General features: G+C 38.8%; 1 protein-coding gene and 1 long non-coding RNA gene across 10 annotated transcripts in view; one reads left to right on the top strand and one right to left on the bottom strand.

The window, feature by feature from the left end:
- Nucleotides 1–13,769, top strand: part of LOC110344134 (uncharacterized) — a 55,686-nt gene extending 41,917 nt beyond the window's left edge. The window contains exon 4 of the long non-coding RNA XR_015446503.1: nt 10,137–13,769. This is a non-coding gene — a long non-coding RNA (uncharacterized LOC110344134). The remainder of the gene's footprint in view (nt 1–10,136) is intronic.
- Nucleotides 1–17,004, bottom strand: part of Trip4 (thyroid hormone receptor interactor 4) — a 65,758-nt gene that overhangs the window by 36,285 nt on the left and 12,469 nt on the right. For 8 of the 9 annotated variants that reach the window (XR_015446500.1, XM_087199127.1, XM_087199129.1 and 5 more), the window contains 4 exons: nt 15,982–16,194; nt 13,863–13,941; nt 8,657–8,786; nt 1,712–1,927 (listed from right to left, as the gene is read on the bottom strand). Coding sequence is in view for 8 of the 9 variants with exons in the window: in XM_087199127.1 (XP_087055253.1) it covers nt 1,712–1,927; nt 8,657–8,786; nt 13,863–13,941; nt 15,982–16,194 (638 nt within the window). In the remaining variant the exon portion in view is untranslated. The remainder of the gene's footprint in view (nt 1–1,711; nt 1,928–8,656; nt 8,787–13,862; nt 13,942–15,981; nt 16,195–17,004) is intronic. The other variant, XM_087199134.1, reaches the window with a different exon arrangement.

The following is a 17,004-nucleotide window of genomic DNA, read 5'->3' as shown; positions in this document are numbered from 1 at the left end:
CATCTGGTGATTGTTATCCTATCGTCCCATGCGTTGTACCATGTAAGTTCAAAGGAGAGACAGATATTGAGAGGTGATTATCGGGGGAGAGATTTCCAATGGAGGAAAGAATAGAAACCAAAGGCAGAAGCTAAAAAAAACCACAAGATGTGAAATGAAACTAGAGTGAGGGCAGTGAGATCTGAAAGGGGAATGGAACTGAGATATAGCATTGTGGTTAAGTCCATCTATTTTCTCTAGAATCTAGAAAAGAAACAATCCAAACAGCTAATAAATACATTTTAAAACACTTAAATTTACTAGCACATACCCAAAGCAAAGAAATATGAATGAAAATTATGATGAAATGTGATTTTTCATGGATCAGAAAAGCAAATATTAAAAAAAAAAAACTAAAGGGAAAGAGGAAGCTGTCATCTTGATAGGTGACATGTAACTGTAAAGTTAAAAAGTGCGAACAAGCCAAGTATTGTGGTACACACCTGTAATCCCAGTACTCTTTGAGAGGCTGAGGCTGGAAGATGGCCAGTCTGAGCCCAGCCAGGACAACCTAGTGAGATCCTGCCTCACAACAAAAAACAGAAACACCAAAACTATAATAGTGAATATGTCATTAGACATTTATCCAAAGTTCACAGTACCACCAAATTTTTTTCCAAACCCATAAAATGTACACTAAGTGAATGCTAATTTTAAGCTATGGTCTTCTGTGGTGATATCACTGTAACCACTGTAACTCCATCAGTTGTAGGACATGTACCATTCTGGTGGGGAATGCTGACAATGAGGGAGGACCTGTGGTGGGGCGCTGGGAGTACATGGGATATCTCCATACATCTCTGGGCTTGAACTTCCAATCCTCCTCCCTCAGACTCCCGGAATGTAGGCACGCACCACCAAAGTCAGCTCATTGATCTATTTTTGTATGCAAATTGTATCTTGTTTTTTTGGGTTTTTTTTCAAAAATAGTAATTATCTAGTATAGGTAGGGACAAGTTCCCTTCAAAGTTCATTTGCAAAATTTTCTTAGTTGCCATTACATTTTCCATTCCAAATATACATTGTTTTTCTTATTTTTATTTTGTGGTGCTGGTGATCAAATCCAAGTCTTCATGTATGCTAGACAAGTACTCTACCACTGAACTATATCCCTAGCCTTAAACATTGAAAACTTTACTTTTTTTGTAGTGCTTGGATCATCATTATTTTTATTTTTTTAATTTAAATTTATTTTATTGGAATTTTTTTATTCATTAAGTTTATTGTACATTTTAGGTATACATTATGATCACATTCATTATTGGGAATTTGTACCTGTGCATGATATATTTTGGTTCTTGTTTTTTCCCCATTCCCCTTCCCCCCCCTTTTACCCCTCCACCCTTCCCTATTTACAAAAACTTTGTTTCCATTTTTTCCTCCTTTTTCATTATTTTTAATTTTTTGCTTTGAGTTTTTTGTTTTTTGAGACGGTCTCACTACATAGTTCAGGCTGGCCTTGAACTCACTATGTAGCAGCCCAGGCTGGCATCAAACTTGCAGTAATCTTCCTGCCTCAGCCTCCTGAGTGCTGGGATTATGAGTATGTATCACAAGCCCAGCTATGATTACTTTTACATTCAACAAAAACACCAAGTCCATTAGAGAGAAAAAACCCTTTCACATTAACCTGCTTCTTCTTTTTAGAACCTTCATGATGCTACCCACTCACCTGCTGTGATACTCCGCTAATGGATTTTCTTCTTCTAGGATCTTCCTGCCTGCAAAGTCAATGGTGATTTTCTTAGAGAGTCGAGAGGCATGTCGAAGTTCTCTTAGCTCTTCTGCTCGCTTCTGCAGGGTTTCTCGCTCAATTTTGGACAACCACTGGTTAGAGTCACTGGCAAAGTAATCTGACTCATCATCAATGACTTGGGTCCTTCGAATGCTAAGATAAGAAGAAAAAGGAACATGTAGCAGTTGGGCACATGTTGATAAATATGGATGGGGAAGTGCTGCAAAGTAGCTTACGCTCTACCTGCTCTGGGGGTTACTATCTAAAATATAGAACCCCAAGAATATTTCAAAGTCAGGTCAACTGTGCCTGTATCACCACTGCAGGCTCAGCTCAGCTCCTTGAATTACTTATTCTCAACCTACGGCAAGAAAGACACAGAACCACAATCCATTGTCATTCTATCTAACTAGTTCAGCTTTCACCTTCTAATAACTGAGTTCATGTTCTGGCAATTTACTCAATATCCTAGTCCTACAATCTGGCTCGGCCTATTTGCTCACTGGGATTCTATCCTGAAATTTGCTGGCTCAACTGTTTACTCTTAAATAGGCAGAAAAAAAATTCTGAAATCAGACTTATATACTGATTTCAGTTTTTCAGGACTCAGCTAGAATTACAAGATTCTGTTATAGAGTAAGATGTTTAAGGAGATTTACGAGAGGAAGCAGGCTTGGGGGAGTACACCTGTAGTGCCAGCTACTCAGAAGGCTGAGGAAGGAAGACTACAAGTTCAAGGCTAGCCTGAGCAACTTGTCAAGACTGTTTCAAAATAAAACATTTTTAAAAAGGGTCTGATGGGTATGTGGAACACACTTATATTCCTAGTACTATTGGAGACTGAAGCAAGAGGATCACAAGTTCAACCCTCACCTGGGCAGTTTAGCAAACTCCTATCTCAAAACAAAAAATTTACAAAAGGACTAGGATGTAGTTCTGTGGGAAGACCGGAGTGCAATCCCCAGTATTGCAAAAATTTTTTTAAATCAAAAAATAAAGGGAGCTGGGGATGTAACTCAGTGTTAGATCACTTGCTTAACATACACAAGGCCAAGCTGAGCCGGTCCCAGCACCTGGAAGGAAGCTCCCCCACTGCCATCCCAAGCTCCTAGAGCAGAGAAGCTGAGCCAGTCCCAGCACCTGGAAGGAAGCTCCCCTGCTGCCATCCCAAGCTCCTAGGACAGAGAAGGTGAGCCAGTCCCAGAACCCGGAAGGAAGCTTCCCTGACGCCATCCCAAGCTCCTAGGACAGAGAAGGTGAGCCAGTCCCAGCACCCGGAAGGAAGCTTCCCCACCGGCATCCCAAGCTCCTAGGGCAGAGAAGGTGAGCGGGTCCCAGAACCCGGAAGGAAGCTCTGCCGCCGCCATCCCAAGCTCCTAGGACAGAGAAGGTGAGCAGGTCCCAGCACTGGAAGGAAGCTCCCCCGCCGCCATCCCAAGCTCCTAGGGCAGAGAAGCTGAGCCAGTCCCAGCACTGGAAGGAAGCTCCCCCGCTGCCATCCCACGCTCCTAGGGCAGAGAAGCTGAGCCGGTCCCAGCACTGGAAGGAAGCTCCCCTGCTGCCATCCCAAGCTCCTAGGGCAGAGAAGCTGAGCCACGTGGGCTCCAGAAGCAACCCCCCCTCCCCCGGTAGAAATGAGAAGACATGTAAACAAGCCTCAAAACCAGAATTCTGGATCACCTACAGCAACCCCAAAGGGAAACGAGATGGAACAATCTGATACTCAACCACTTGGACTCTCTGAACTGGCAACAAAAGAGGATCTGGGATAAATGAAATCAGAAATAATTACTCAGATAACAGCAAAGATTTTGCTCATGGTGCAAGACATGATTAATAGATCTAGAGAGGACACAGATAAAAAAAAATAGAGGAGCTAAGGAACATGATGGAATCCCAACACAGGAAATAAATGGAATCCATAAAACAGATGCAAACAGATTTCCAAGACATTAAAAACTTCATCGAAAGTCTGCACAGCAGAATGAGCCAATGTGAGGATAGAATTTCAGATATAGAAGAAAAGATTGCAATTAGTGACCAGGAAAAGAAAAATTGCTTTAAAATTGTAAAGGAACACAAGAAATCAATCCAGCAGCTGCTAGATGATGCAAAGAAGAATAACATAAGACTGACTGGAGTCAATGAAGAAAGAGGAGAGAGTGTAGATGACATTAAAAAACTGTTCACAGAAGTGATGGCAGAAAACTTCCCAAGCAGGGGAAAAGAACTTGACATACAGATAAGTGAGGCATACAGGACTCCAACTAGCCTTGATCAAAAAAAATCTACACATAGGCATATAATAGTTAGGATTCCAGAAATCCAACAGAAGAACAAAATTCTACAAGCAGTGAGAGAAAAGAAACAAATCACATACAAAGGAAAGCCCATCAGAATCACAGCAGACTTCTCAATGCAAACGCTCAAGGCAAGAAGAGCTTGGAGTGATGGATTTCAAGCCCTAAAGGAAAACAGCCTCCAACCCAGATTGATGTACCCTGCAAAACTATCTTTCAAAACTGATGGAGAAATAAGATACTTTCATGATAAAGAGCACCTCAGGAACTTCATGAATATCAAACCAGCACTCCAAAAAATTTCAGACAATACCCTAGGAAAAGACAATGAGGATCACAACCCCAGGAAACCCAGCAGAATGAATCCACTGGGCGTGACAAATTAAATGCAAAGGGGGAGAATCCAACAAAAAGAAAAAGTCATGACAAGGCTTTTAAAACTTTTAACTTCATCTCCCTAATGAGTGTATAATTCAATCTTGTTATTGTACTGATTAGTATTTTTCTGATTCTAGAGCTGTACACCTTTCCTTGTGCTGTACTGGCTATTTATCATCTTATGTCTACTTTTTAATTGGGTTGTCTATTAATGAGCTCTAAGAATTCTTTATATATTCTGCTCATAGGTTATATGCATTATAAATATGGTCTATTTAAGGACTACTTTTCATTTTAATGATGCCATTTAAAGTTCTAAATTTTGATGGAATCTCACTTATCCATTTTTTTCTTTTATACATCATGTCTTTTGTATCCTAGGTAGTTCTTGCCTACCCTGAATTCATAAACATTTTCCCTTATAATTTCTTCTTAAAGTTTTATACTTTTAGGCTTTCATATTTAGGTTCATAGATCCCTTCAAGTTATTTTCATGTATGGAAATAAAGGGTTGAGGTTAACTTTTTGTATACAGATACCAGGTGTCCTAGTGCCATTTGCTGAAGACATTATCTCTTCCTGGGCTCTTGAGTTTATGTTCTATAAAATGCTAACGTTAAATAATCTTTCAAAACTCAGTGGACCATATATGTGTGGTTCTATTTCTAGATTCTGTTTTATTCAAATGATCTGTATGTCTTTCCTTACACCAACACTGCCTTGATTACTGTAGCTTTAGAAGAAGTCTTAAAATTAGGTACTAAACGTCTTCCAACACTGTTTTTGTTTTTTTTTAACTTTTCTAGGTCCTTTGTACTCCTACATAACTTTTAAATTTCAATATCCAATTCTTCATTTATAGCAAGTATACACAGACCTGAATTTTTATATATCCCTTGTGTTTTCTAATCGTGCTAAATTCAAATACAAGTTCTAGGGGCTCCTAGCAATTTCTTAGTATTTTCTCTGTAGATGATCATTTCATCTACATATAAAGATTTTGCTCCTACCTTGCCAATCCTATCCTAATTGTGTCATTTTATTGCCAGGCTATTTTGGTGGGGCCTAGGTTTCAAAGTTTAATGGACAGATAAAGAGTAAGCCTATCTGCCCTTGTTCCCCGCCTTAAGGAGAAAGCATTGTATCTTCTCCATTCATATAAGGCATTCTCACTGGAAGTATGGAGTACATGTCTTTAATCTGTTGAGAAGGTTCTGTTCTACTTCTGGTCTCCTGATAGCTTTTACCATGAACAGCTGTAGAATTTAGTCCGATACTTTTTCTCCAACTAGTGACAGGATCATATGGCTTTTCCTTTCCTCTGTTAAAATGATGACTTTTGGGGGTGGATCTTCCAGTGATGAACCAACGCCACCATCCCTATAATAAAACCACTTTCTACATACTGCCAGATCTGACTTCTAATAATTTGTTTTGTTAAACAAATTTCTATCTATGTTCATACTTTTTTCTTCTATTATCTTTATCCAGTTTTAGGATTAGCACAATGTTGAGTTCCTAAAATGAGGGGAGAAGTGTTCCTTTTTTTTTTCTGCTTTAAATGTTTGGTATAATTTATCAGTTAAAATGTATACGAGCCTGTTGTTGTCATATAGGTAGGTTTTCAAGCTAGGAATATACTTTCTTTAATAGGTGGTATTCAAATTTTATATTTCCTCCAGAGTTAGTTTCATTAATTTGTCTTCCAAGGTACTTCTTAGAAGTTGTCAAATTTATTTCAAAACAGATTTTTGAAATATGCTTTCTATATCCTTTTAAATTCTGTAAAATCTGTGGTAATGTCTCCTAGATCTTGATATTGTAATTTAAAAAATGTATAATTGATATTATGTAACAGGAAGTAAAGGTCTAAAGGAGCAGGGGAAGTGGGAGGGGTAGGGGAAAGGAAAAAAGGGAAAAGAGAAAATATGAGAAAAGGAAAAAAATGGAAACAAAGTCTTTGCAAATAGGGAAGGGTGGAGAGGGTGAAGGGAGGGCAAGGGAAAGGGAAAAAAAATAAGAACCAAGATATTTATGTAAAGGTACAAGATCCCAATGATGAATGTAACTGTATTTTATACCTAAAATGTACCCATAAACTTAATGGGGAAAGAAAAATTAAATAAAATTAAATTAAGGGCCGGGGATTTAGCTCAGTGGTTTCACTGCCTGCTGTGCAAGCGCAAGGACCCGAGTTTGATCCCTGTTACAAAAAAAAAAAAAATCAAATTAAAAAAAAAAAAATACACAAGGCCCTAGGTTCAATCTCTAGTACCATTAAAAGAAAAAAAGAAAGAAAAAAAAAGACACCCAGAAGGAAATTATAGTCTTAAACCAATAAGACCAGCTTCAAATCTAAATACTGAAACTGGTCCCCTTAAACATGCAACAAAGCAGTGACATCAATAGGGACAGAACTTTTTCCAGTTTCTATTTATCAAGAAACGGACTGTATTTCTAATGATAAATTTTACTGAGTAGGTTTAAATGTGATGCTTAAAGGGTGACTTTGTATGGGCTTTCCTAAGGAATAGCTTCATAAATTATATCTCACATATTCATAGAATAGCAAATGGTTTAGAACAAGCAGATGTTCCTCACCAAAAGACTATGCCTTCGATATGGTATTACTTATGCTCTCCCAGAGTCAGTTTCTTTTTTCTTTACTTTGTGTGTGTGTGTGTGTGTGTGTGTGTGTGTGTGTGTGTGTGTGAAATACAGTCTTCCTGTATAGTCCAGTAGAGCCTTCAGTTCATGGCTTAACAAAGGCTGGCCTCAAACTTGAAATCCTCCTGCCTCAGACTCCTGAGTGCTGGGATTACAGGCATGTGCAGCATGGTAATTTCTTACTGATTCTCCAAAGCCCAGCCCATAAGTTTACTCACGAAAGAGACTCTAATACAGTCATGAGGTATGCACTGACATTTCAATCAATGATGTAGTATGCATACAATGGTAGTCTCTTAAGATTGTGATGGAGCTGACAATGATAAAGGGACATCATTACTGTCCTGACATCATAGCACAGCACATTACTCACGTGTTTGTGGTGATGCTGACGTAAAGAAACCTACTAGACTATCAGATGTAGAAAATTACAGCATGTACAATTATGTACAGTCCATACTTGATAATAATAATAAGTGACTGTTACAACCTTATATATTTACTAGGTTATGCTTTTTTTTTAGGTTATACTTTTTATCATTATTTTAGTTTTAGTTTTTGATACTTAGGATCAAACCTAGGGCCTCAAATATGTTAATCATACTCTACCACTGAGCTATACCCTCCTTCTTTATCATTATTTTAGAGTATACCACCTCCATTTAAATAGAAGTTTACTGTAAATAGTATGCTATGCTATGCTAGCAGCAGTCTCCTGCATCTCGTGTTTACAGAATTTCTTGATTGCGTCATTTCTCTTGTGCATTGAATCTTATGTTTTGTTCATCATGGCCCTAAGAGCAATAGGCTGTGCCATAAATATGTACACCATATCACTTAGATAGTGTAAGCAGATCCTGCAATTCTTGAACAATGAAATTCTCTGACACTTTTTTTTTTTTGGTACCAGGGATCAAACTCGGGACCTTGTGCTTGCGAGGTGGGCGGAACTAATGACACATTTATCAGAATGCAGTCCCATCATTAAGCAATGAATGACTACATGTTGACTAAAGAAATAAATGTCTGCAACTGAAACAAGGGGAGAATACATCAACTCAAATCAACTGTCCAGGGGGTACATCAGTATTTGCTAAGAACAAAAAAATTGCTACAGGATAATATTCTCTTAGTGAAAGTGCTTATCTTATGGATTGAAAAACAAGATGTAAGCAGGAAGACTGCTGTGAGTTTGAAGCCAGCCTGGGCTACATAGTGAATTCAAGGCCAGCCCAAAATTTACAGTGAGATCCTGTCACTCCGCCCCTCCTCGAAATAAAAAAACAAAAAACACAGGGCTGCAAATGTGGCTCAGCGGTAAAGCACTTGCCTAGCAGACACAAGGCCCTGGATTTGACCCTCAGCACTGCAAACAAAACAAAAATATGATGGAGGCCTGCTATGCAGAGCACTCAGCTGTCCTTTAGCTATAAGTCCTTCTAACTCTACCTTGAGAAGACAGCAAATTCCAAAATAATGTTTTAATGGCCATAATCCAGTCTATTTCTTAGCACTTGTTATTCAAACTCTATCATACCTAGTTCTGTCAAACTCTAACAGTTTGTCTTTATGCTTGATAGCCTTCTCCAGTCCAGACTTAATTCGAGATTCTTGGTGAGGAAGAAGGTCCTTAGTAGGGATGTCCACCTTTCCAGAATTCTCCGCCCCTAAAATTCAGTAAGGAAATTAAATAGTATCAGCATATCATACAAATGAGTTGTATTACTGTGCAGCAAAGAACAAGATATCTGAAGATCTGGTCTGGTCTGAGGGTCTGGAGTCTTCATTTCAACAGAAAACAATCAAGGACAGACATCAGACCTTAACGCATCAAATGATGCTTGACATGTAATCAGTCACCGAAAATATTAGGTCCTTTTTCTTTTCTTACAGAAATCTGGACTGCTAAGGATACCAAATGATTTAATAATACAACACAACAATGCCTTCTAGAGCTGGTGATGCAGCTCAGTGGTAAACACTTATAAGTGAAAAACTACTCAATAGGACTATCACCTTTAAATGTACTATTATATATGGGGCCAGGGATTTAGCTCAGTGGTGCCGCCACCTGCCTCCCAAGTGCAAGGTCCTGACTTTGATCCTTGGTACCAAGAAAAAAAATTATGAAAACTAAAAACTAATGGGACAGAAATTTCAGGAAAGGCACAAAAATAAATAGTTAAATGTGAAAGCACTTAATACAAAGCATTTAATTCTCACAATAATCCTATAAAACAGTTTGCATTATTTTTATTTTACATATAAAGAAAATGAAGTTCAGAGATAATACTAAGTTTGGTTGATTTTTTTTTTTTTGGTACCGGGGATTAAATTTGGATCCTTGCACTTACAAGGCAGGCAGTGGAACCGCTGAGCTAAATCCCCAGCAGATAATACTAAATTTATTGAGTTCATTCAGAATCAGAAGCAGGAACAATGGCATGGTGACATGGACCTATACTCTCAATCACTCAGGAGATTACAGCAGGAGGGTCACTTTGAGGCCAGGAGTTTGAGGCCCGCCTAGGCAACATAGTGAGATTTCATCTCAAACCAAACCAAACCAAATCCCTCAAACTCATTAAAAATAAAAAAGTAAGGGCCAGGGATTTAGCTCAGTGGTTTCACCGCCTGCTGCACAAGCACAAGGAACCCAGTTTGATCCCTGGTACCAAAAAAATAAAAATAAAAAAGTATAGCTTCTTACAACTACAAAAAAGTAATGTCAAAATTGAACAGTGAACAGGTTTTCAGGTACAATGCTAAGATTGCTATAGACTAGTACAATAATTTGGTACAGTAATTTGATAAATACATCTGAAGTACCCAAAGCGATAATATTTGAAGCCAGGCATTCTGATCCTAGCACTCGGGAAGCTAAAGCAGGAAGACAGTTAGAAGGTACCCTGGGCTATATAAGTGAGTTTAAGTCCTGTTTGGATTACATAGCAAGACATTGTCTCAAAAAGCAAAACAAAACAAAAAATTCTTTAACTCATTATTTTTATTCTTAGGAATCTGTTCTGAGAAAATAGATCAAACCTGGCCTCAGTAGTGAACATGTTAATTCCAGTCAATTGGGAAGCTGACACAAGAGGATGGCAAGTAAAAGGGTAGCTGGGGCAACACAGCAAGACCCGCCTCAACTTCTGGGAAGATGCTGGAGTGGTAAACAGCAACAAATCAACCTCTCTAAGATTCGGAACCTAGACACTGGAAAATAACACACTGAGGAAGAAAAGAAGGAAAGAGGTGGATACCTGGGACCCAGGAATATCTGAAGGGAAAATTGGAGCCCACAGAGAAAGTGAAGAGCACAACCCAAAAAAAAGGAGGGAGCAAACTGCACTTTCTCCCCAGCTCCAGGCATGAGAGAAAGATCGAATCTACAGCGACACAGTGAGGGCAGGTGACTGCAAGGAGAAACACACCAGTGGAACAGAGCAATGGATGCTGTGCAGTACAAGAGCTGGTGAATGACTCCAATCCAAGTGATTGCTATATCTACTGGAGAGGGTGCCTGGCCAGATATTTTAGGGAGGGACCTACTGAACCCGGGACTCAAAGCAGCTGTGGGTTAGCTTCATTTTAGGGTTCTCAGAGTTGAAATCCCAAAGTGACTGGGTGAGGGACAACCATGGGAGATGTATGGAGCTGAGGTCAAGCAGGCAAGAGACACCCAGAGTGTTACCGGCTGAATAACTCAGGCTACAGCTCCACAACCACAGGCAAGAATCAGCCTGAACTTCTGTGGAGTAGAAACCACCAGAATTGGCACCAGGCTTTAATCCAGCACAGATCTAGGCTCAGTCTGCCTTCTTTGTCTTCAAGTGACAGCAGAAACACATCCTGTGCTGGACACTACCACAAAATTATAGATCCCAGAAGATAACCACGGGCTTCAAAACACAGAGAAATTTTTTTTCCTTTGCTTTTTTTTCTGCTTTTCTTGTTTTTGTTTTTTTGAGGGTAAATATTGTTTTCAGTTTTTGTTTTTGCTCGTTTTTGTTTTTTCCTTCTTTCTTTTCCTTGTCTTCTTTAGCAGTTTCCCAAAGCTTTCTGCTTCAGCCTTGACCCTCATCTCTTTCTCTTTTATTTCTCTAATTTTTCCTCTTGTCCCTTTTAAATTTTCTCCCTTGAAGGTAAAATTGCTCTACTGAGTGGATATTTATTGTACATAATTTTGTGATTTGATTTTGTTATATAACTATAAATCTTGTACATACGGTTAAAGGTGTCAAATTAAGTTATCACAGTTTGTCATTTTCTAGACTGTGCTTGATGCTATTGTTACTGCTGAGTGTACTATTTTTGCCAAGGTGACATAGTTCTTGTGATCAGTTGTTCTTTGTATGCCAATACCGAGATTATCTAGGGATCATAAACAATGCTGTGGTGGATTAACTAATGGTCAACTTGGAACACTCAGATGAACTGAGTCAGCGTGGTTCTAGGTGTGGAAGATGCACCTGAGGATTGTTGCTAACAGCATAAAAAGAGAACTGGAGTGGAAGATTATATGCTGCTGATTTTCTTGGAGAAGCTTGCTGTGACTGCTTTTCCTGATACAAACTCGGCTGTTCTCATCGCCAGAGGAGGTTGGGTCCTCGCTGTTGGCCGGGATGGCTGCTGTTCTTTTCAGCGGAGCTCTACTCTTTGCCTTGAGTGTTGCTTCCTGGCTCCAGTGCATCTGGAGCCAGGAAGCACCCTCAGCCTGGTGGCACAGATCCTTCACTCTGCTGGTGCAGACTTTCTAGCTTCCAGCACTAGCCTTTGGGCCTTCCCAGTGCAGATCCTTGATACGGACTTGCATGAGACATTCCTGTGGACTCTAGGCCTCTGGCTGGACTTGTGGAGGACATTGCCTTGGGCTGTAGGCCTTTAGCTGGACTTGTATGGGGGACACTGCCATGGGATCCAGTCCCTAGGCTAGATTCTTCGGATCTCTAGCATGTGGACAGATCTCTTGTACTCATTGGCATTTGACTTTTTGAGTGAATATTATAAAATAATCCTATAAATTATGTATCCTGTATTAAATCTATTCCCTTGCAAACTCTGACTACAACAAATAAAATAGTCCAGTATCAAAGAATTAGGTGCTAGGCCAAACAGGAAAGAACCTCTCATCCTTAATAAACTGAAGAGGCAGGACCTTGAGATAGACTCAAAATCCAAAAGCCAGCTATGCCTACAAGACATCCCTGAAAAGTAGTCATTTTTTCAAGAGGTCTCACTACTAGTACAAAGCTACCTACCATAAACAATTTATAATGCAGAAAATAAATTAAATTTTTTAAAAATAGAAAATGAGAAAACACAGAATCAAGATGCAACCCCAGACGTCCAGCTCACCAAAGGTAAATCCAGTGTATACTAAGGTAGAAGAAATCAAAATCCTCCCAAGCCGAACTTTCTGAAATGGTAGCAGTGGAAGTAACAAAGCAGATACACGAGTTTCTAAAAAAATAAACAAGTTGGGGCCAGGGATTTAGCTCAATGATTCCTCCACCTGCCTTGTAAGCACAAGGACCCAAGTTCGATCCCCAGTACCAAAAAAACCCCAAAAAACCAAAAAACAAAAAAACCCCCCTAAAACTAGAGGTTCCATTTGACTCAGCTATTTCCCTTCTGGGCATCTTCCCAAAAGAGTTAAAAGCATCATGCCCCCATGTTTATAGCAGCACAATTTACAATAGCTAAATCTTGGAACCAGCCCAAATGCTCATCAATGGATGAATGGAAAAAGAAGATATGGTTTTTATATACAATGGAGGATTACTCTGGATTAAAAAAGGACAAACTAGAGATATTTTTAGGTAAATGGAAGAATGTACCTTGAGAACATAATTTTAAGTGAAATAAATCACAATACATGTTAAATATTGCATTGTTTCTCTTATGTGAGAAACTCAAAGGGTAAATAAGGACAGAATGGATGATAGATACTGGGAAGTAGGAAGAAAATGTTCAAATGGGAAGAGGAACAAGGGAGGAGGAGAGGGAAGGGAAGGAAAGGAATAGGAATAACAAAATACAAAAGAATGAAAGAAAAAAAAAGATCTTGTCTCAAAATAAAAATAAGAAGGTCTAGAGATGTAGCTCAAGAGTAGTCTGACCCTGGGTTCAAGCACCCAAAGGAAATAAAAGATATGTTAACAAAGTGACCATTTGTGGTATTATTTATGATTTGGAAAGTGAAGATATTCATTAACTAGGAAATAGGTAACTAAGTTATAATAAATCAAATAGATTTTTACTGAGCAAGAAATTATGAAATATTAAAGGGAAAAACATTCTTTATAGTGCTATTACTACTTTATAATCCCAATCAATCTTTGTATTTAAAAGAGTTGTCTCTTCTCCATTTTGTACCTTATCCAGTTATTTATATGAACATGGTATTAATTTTATTATTGTGTATTAATTTTATTCTTTGGGTTATAATCCAATACTATTACTATTCATTTTGTGGCTAAATGTTATGTGGTTTTACTAATAACTTTAAAAAAATAAATGCCTATTGGGCCAGGGATTTAGCTCAGTGGTTCCACTGCCTGCCTCGCAAGCGCAAGGACAGGAGTTCGATCCCCAGTACCAAAAATAAATAAATAAATGCTTATTGAGTAAATGAGTGAATAAACATCTTGTACACCATGTTATAGGAAAGAAAAACAATCACCAATTAAACAAAATGTAGCCAATCACCACAGTGATTCAATAAGAAGATTGCAGTCTACCTGACATGAGCTTCTTTAGCAGTTTCTGGCTTTTATTTGAGTCACGCTGTAAAATATCACGCTCTTCATGAGTACATACCTGTAAATTAGTAAATTATTATACATAAATTATATAATACATAAATTATATCACTTGCTTAATATACTTTGAAAGTCTCTCAAATTAGTGTACAGTAACTTAAAACTATAGATATGACAATAAAACAATGAGATTATTGGTGCTTTCTTATCCAAAATACCAAAATGTATATATCACATTAGTTTTGCCCAAGGTCTCTTTGCACTGCTCCCTTTTATGAGCCACACAAAAAATTTACCTTACTACAAGTATCCTTGTGTGACCTAATGATTTAAAAAAAAAAAATCTAAGCTACTTTCAAAGGACAAATACTTGCCTCTGGTGAGAATATTGGAAAAAATCAAACCAGGCTTTTTTTTTTGGTACTGGGGATCGAACTCAGGACGTTCCGCTTGCAAGACAGGCAGTGGAACCACTGAGCTAAATCCCTGGCCCCCAAGACTTTTAACTTTAAGCCTCCTAGTTCGAATAATGAAATCCAAATCTGAGAAGATAAATTACAAACAGCTACTTTATTAGAAAGAGCCAAAAAAAGATTCAAATTACAGTACCACCAGTGAGAATTAGTCTAGGTTTTCATACAAGAGAAAACAAAACAAACGAAGAGAATTAGTCTTGCTTTCACACTATATATGTGCAAATATATACATTGTGTTTTGTGATGCTTGGGATAGAGCTCAGGACCTTGCCAAGCATGGTGGTGCACACCTGTAACCCCAGCACTCTGGAGGTTGAGGCAGGAGGATTGCTGCAAATTCAAGGCCAGCCTGTACTACACAGTGAGTCCAAGGCCAGCTGGGACTACATATGGAGACCCTGTCTCAAAAAAAAAGAACTCAGGACCTCAGGTATGCTAGGGAAGAGCTCTACTATTGAGCTATATCCTCAGCCCAACTATATACATTTTGTTTCTTTTTTTTTTTTTGGTACTGGGGATCAAACTCCAGACCTTGCCCGTGCAACGCAGGCGGTGGAACCACTGAGCTAAATCCTCAGCCCTAAATTTTGTTTCTTTATTTCAAACACTACCTATATATAATAAATATATTAAGAAAAAAAGAAGAAAGCCAGCTGGGATGGTGACACATTCCTATAATCCTAACACACTGCAAGGCTGAGGAGGAGGATTGCAAGTTTAAGCTCAGTCTGATCAACTTAGATTCTGCCTCAAAAATAAATACATAAATAAACTCTGTTTATTATGAAATTACTGCAATTGTAAGAAGGGAGGTGAGAAGGGGTTCTGCAGAGCTTATAAAACTGTAAGACTTCAGCCAATCTGCTTTTTTCTCTTCTGTTTAATGAACTGAAGGGTCTAAGGGACCTAAGAGAGAACACTGAACTTCCTAGCAACTGCCTGATGGCAACAGAGTTCCTGCTAGATTTACTGCTGCTTTATGAACATTTTTAGAGGGAAGCACTATATTTTTCAGTTCATTCACTATTTGTTTATTCTGAGTATATGGAAAAATGAATGCTCCACCAGCGATGAGACAACAAAGCAACACAAAATGGACACCTTTACCAAAATCAAATACCATTGCTTCTGCCAGCCAGCCCAACTGGTCAAATAAGCTTTCTACAGAGCTCATTAGGGTTTTTTGAGTGAGTCATTGTTGCTACATTCTTGAGGTCATTCTCTCAAACAAAGCAGAGTTTAACAAGGCAGTGTCCTAGAAACAGAAGCTATCATGACTTGAGGGTTATGTCACAGTGGCTTGGTACCCTAGGGATATGAGCCACATCTGAAGACTTTGACAAGAAATTCTAATATTTCAGGCTTCAAAGTTTCTTTGAATTAAAGTTAATCTGATACAGACTTGGTTCCCTAGATAATATACGTTCTTAAAGCTTTCTTTATTAATAGGCCTCAGGCCTAGACTATAACCTTGGGTTTTAGACTAATCAAACATCTGCTAATAGAATTTACTGGACACCTTAAGGAAGAAATTTACTAAGAAAAACAGAAATTACTATGCATTTCAATGGCCCTGTGTATTAAAACAAAGCTCAGTAAAACAAAATAGAAAACCAATTTACCAGAGAGCCACAAAATAAGCAGGGCCCAGAACCTTCTTGTTCACAGACAATCCGCCCACAGATTAGACAGTTATTGATGAGTTTGTGCTTCTGGCCCAGGCAATCACAAGGGTGGCGACCAGGAAGCAGGACTGCAAGCTTGTCTTGTCCTTCTCTTGTGTATAAATTGACAAACTTCGTTTTCTTCTTTACAGAGTTGCTGCTCTCTTGTGCCTCATTGTACAAAGACATCACAGAAACATTAAATAATGACATTGAAAAAAATCAAGGGGGGAAAAGTCCTTCATTCTGTTCAGTAATGACTATACACTCTCCAAGAACCATAAAAGAAGGAAGGGGAGGCAGAAATATAAATTACTTATAATCAAGGGCCGGGTATTTAGCTCAGTGGTGCCGCTGCCTACCTTGAAAGCCCAAGGTCCTGAGTAATCCCCGGTAACCGCCCCCAAAACAACTTATAATCAAGGAATAAGAAAAGGCTATGCTCTTAAAAAACTAGCTAATAATTAATTACCTTGTCTTTTTGGTTAGTAGTTTTCAGTTAACCAGATAGCTGGTAAAAGCTAAATGTCAGTCATAGCGGTTTAGCCAGGAGTGGTGGCACACACTTGTGATCCCAATACTTGGGAGGCTGAGGCAGGAGGATCACCATGAGTTCAAGGCCAGCCTGGGCTACACAGTGAGTTCAAGGCCACTCTGAACTACAAAGCTAGACACTGTCTCACAAACACAAACACACACACACACACACACAGACACACACGCACACAAAAGCTGTTTATTGGACACCTTAAAGCACAACTAAATTGGAGATCTAGAATTCCTCTAAGGGGTCCAAGGCAGGGGAAGGAAATGAGAAAAAAAGAAGAATGCTCTATCATGGGGCCAGGGATTTAGCTCAGTGGTTCCACTGCCTGCCTTGAAAATGCAAGTTCCCGAGTTCGATTCCTGGTACCCAAAAACAAAGAATGATATATCATGTACAGGTATAAATGCCCTATAACAAATGTTACCATTATGTAT

The sequence above is a fragment of the Heterocephalus glaber genome, unplaced genomic scaffold (assembly GCF_053883595.1).
Source record: "Heterocephalus glaber isolate CG9 unplaced genomic scaffold, H.glaber_assembly_v1.0 deba00001689, whole genome shotgun sequence".
NCBI classification, from domain to species: Eukaryota; Metazoa; Chordata; class Mammalia; order Rodentia; family Bathyergidae; genus Heterocephalus; species Heterocephalus glaber.
Note: the sequence above shows the minus strand (reverse complement) of the source record. Positions and strands in the feature narration are given on the sequence as shown.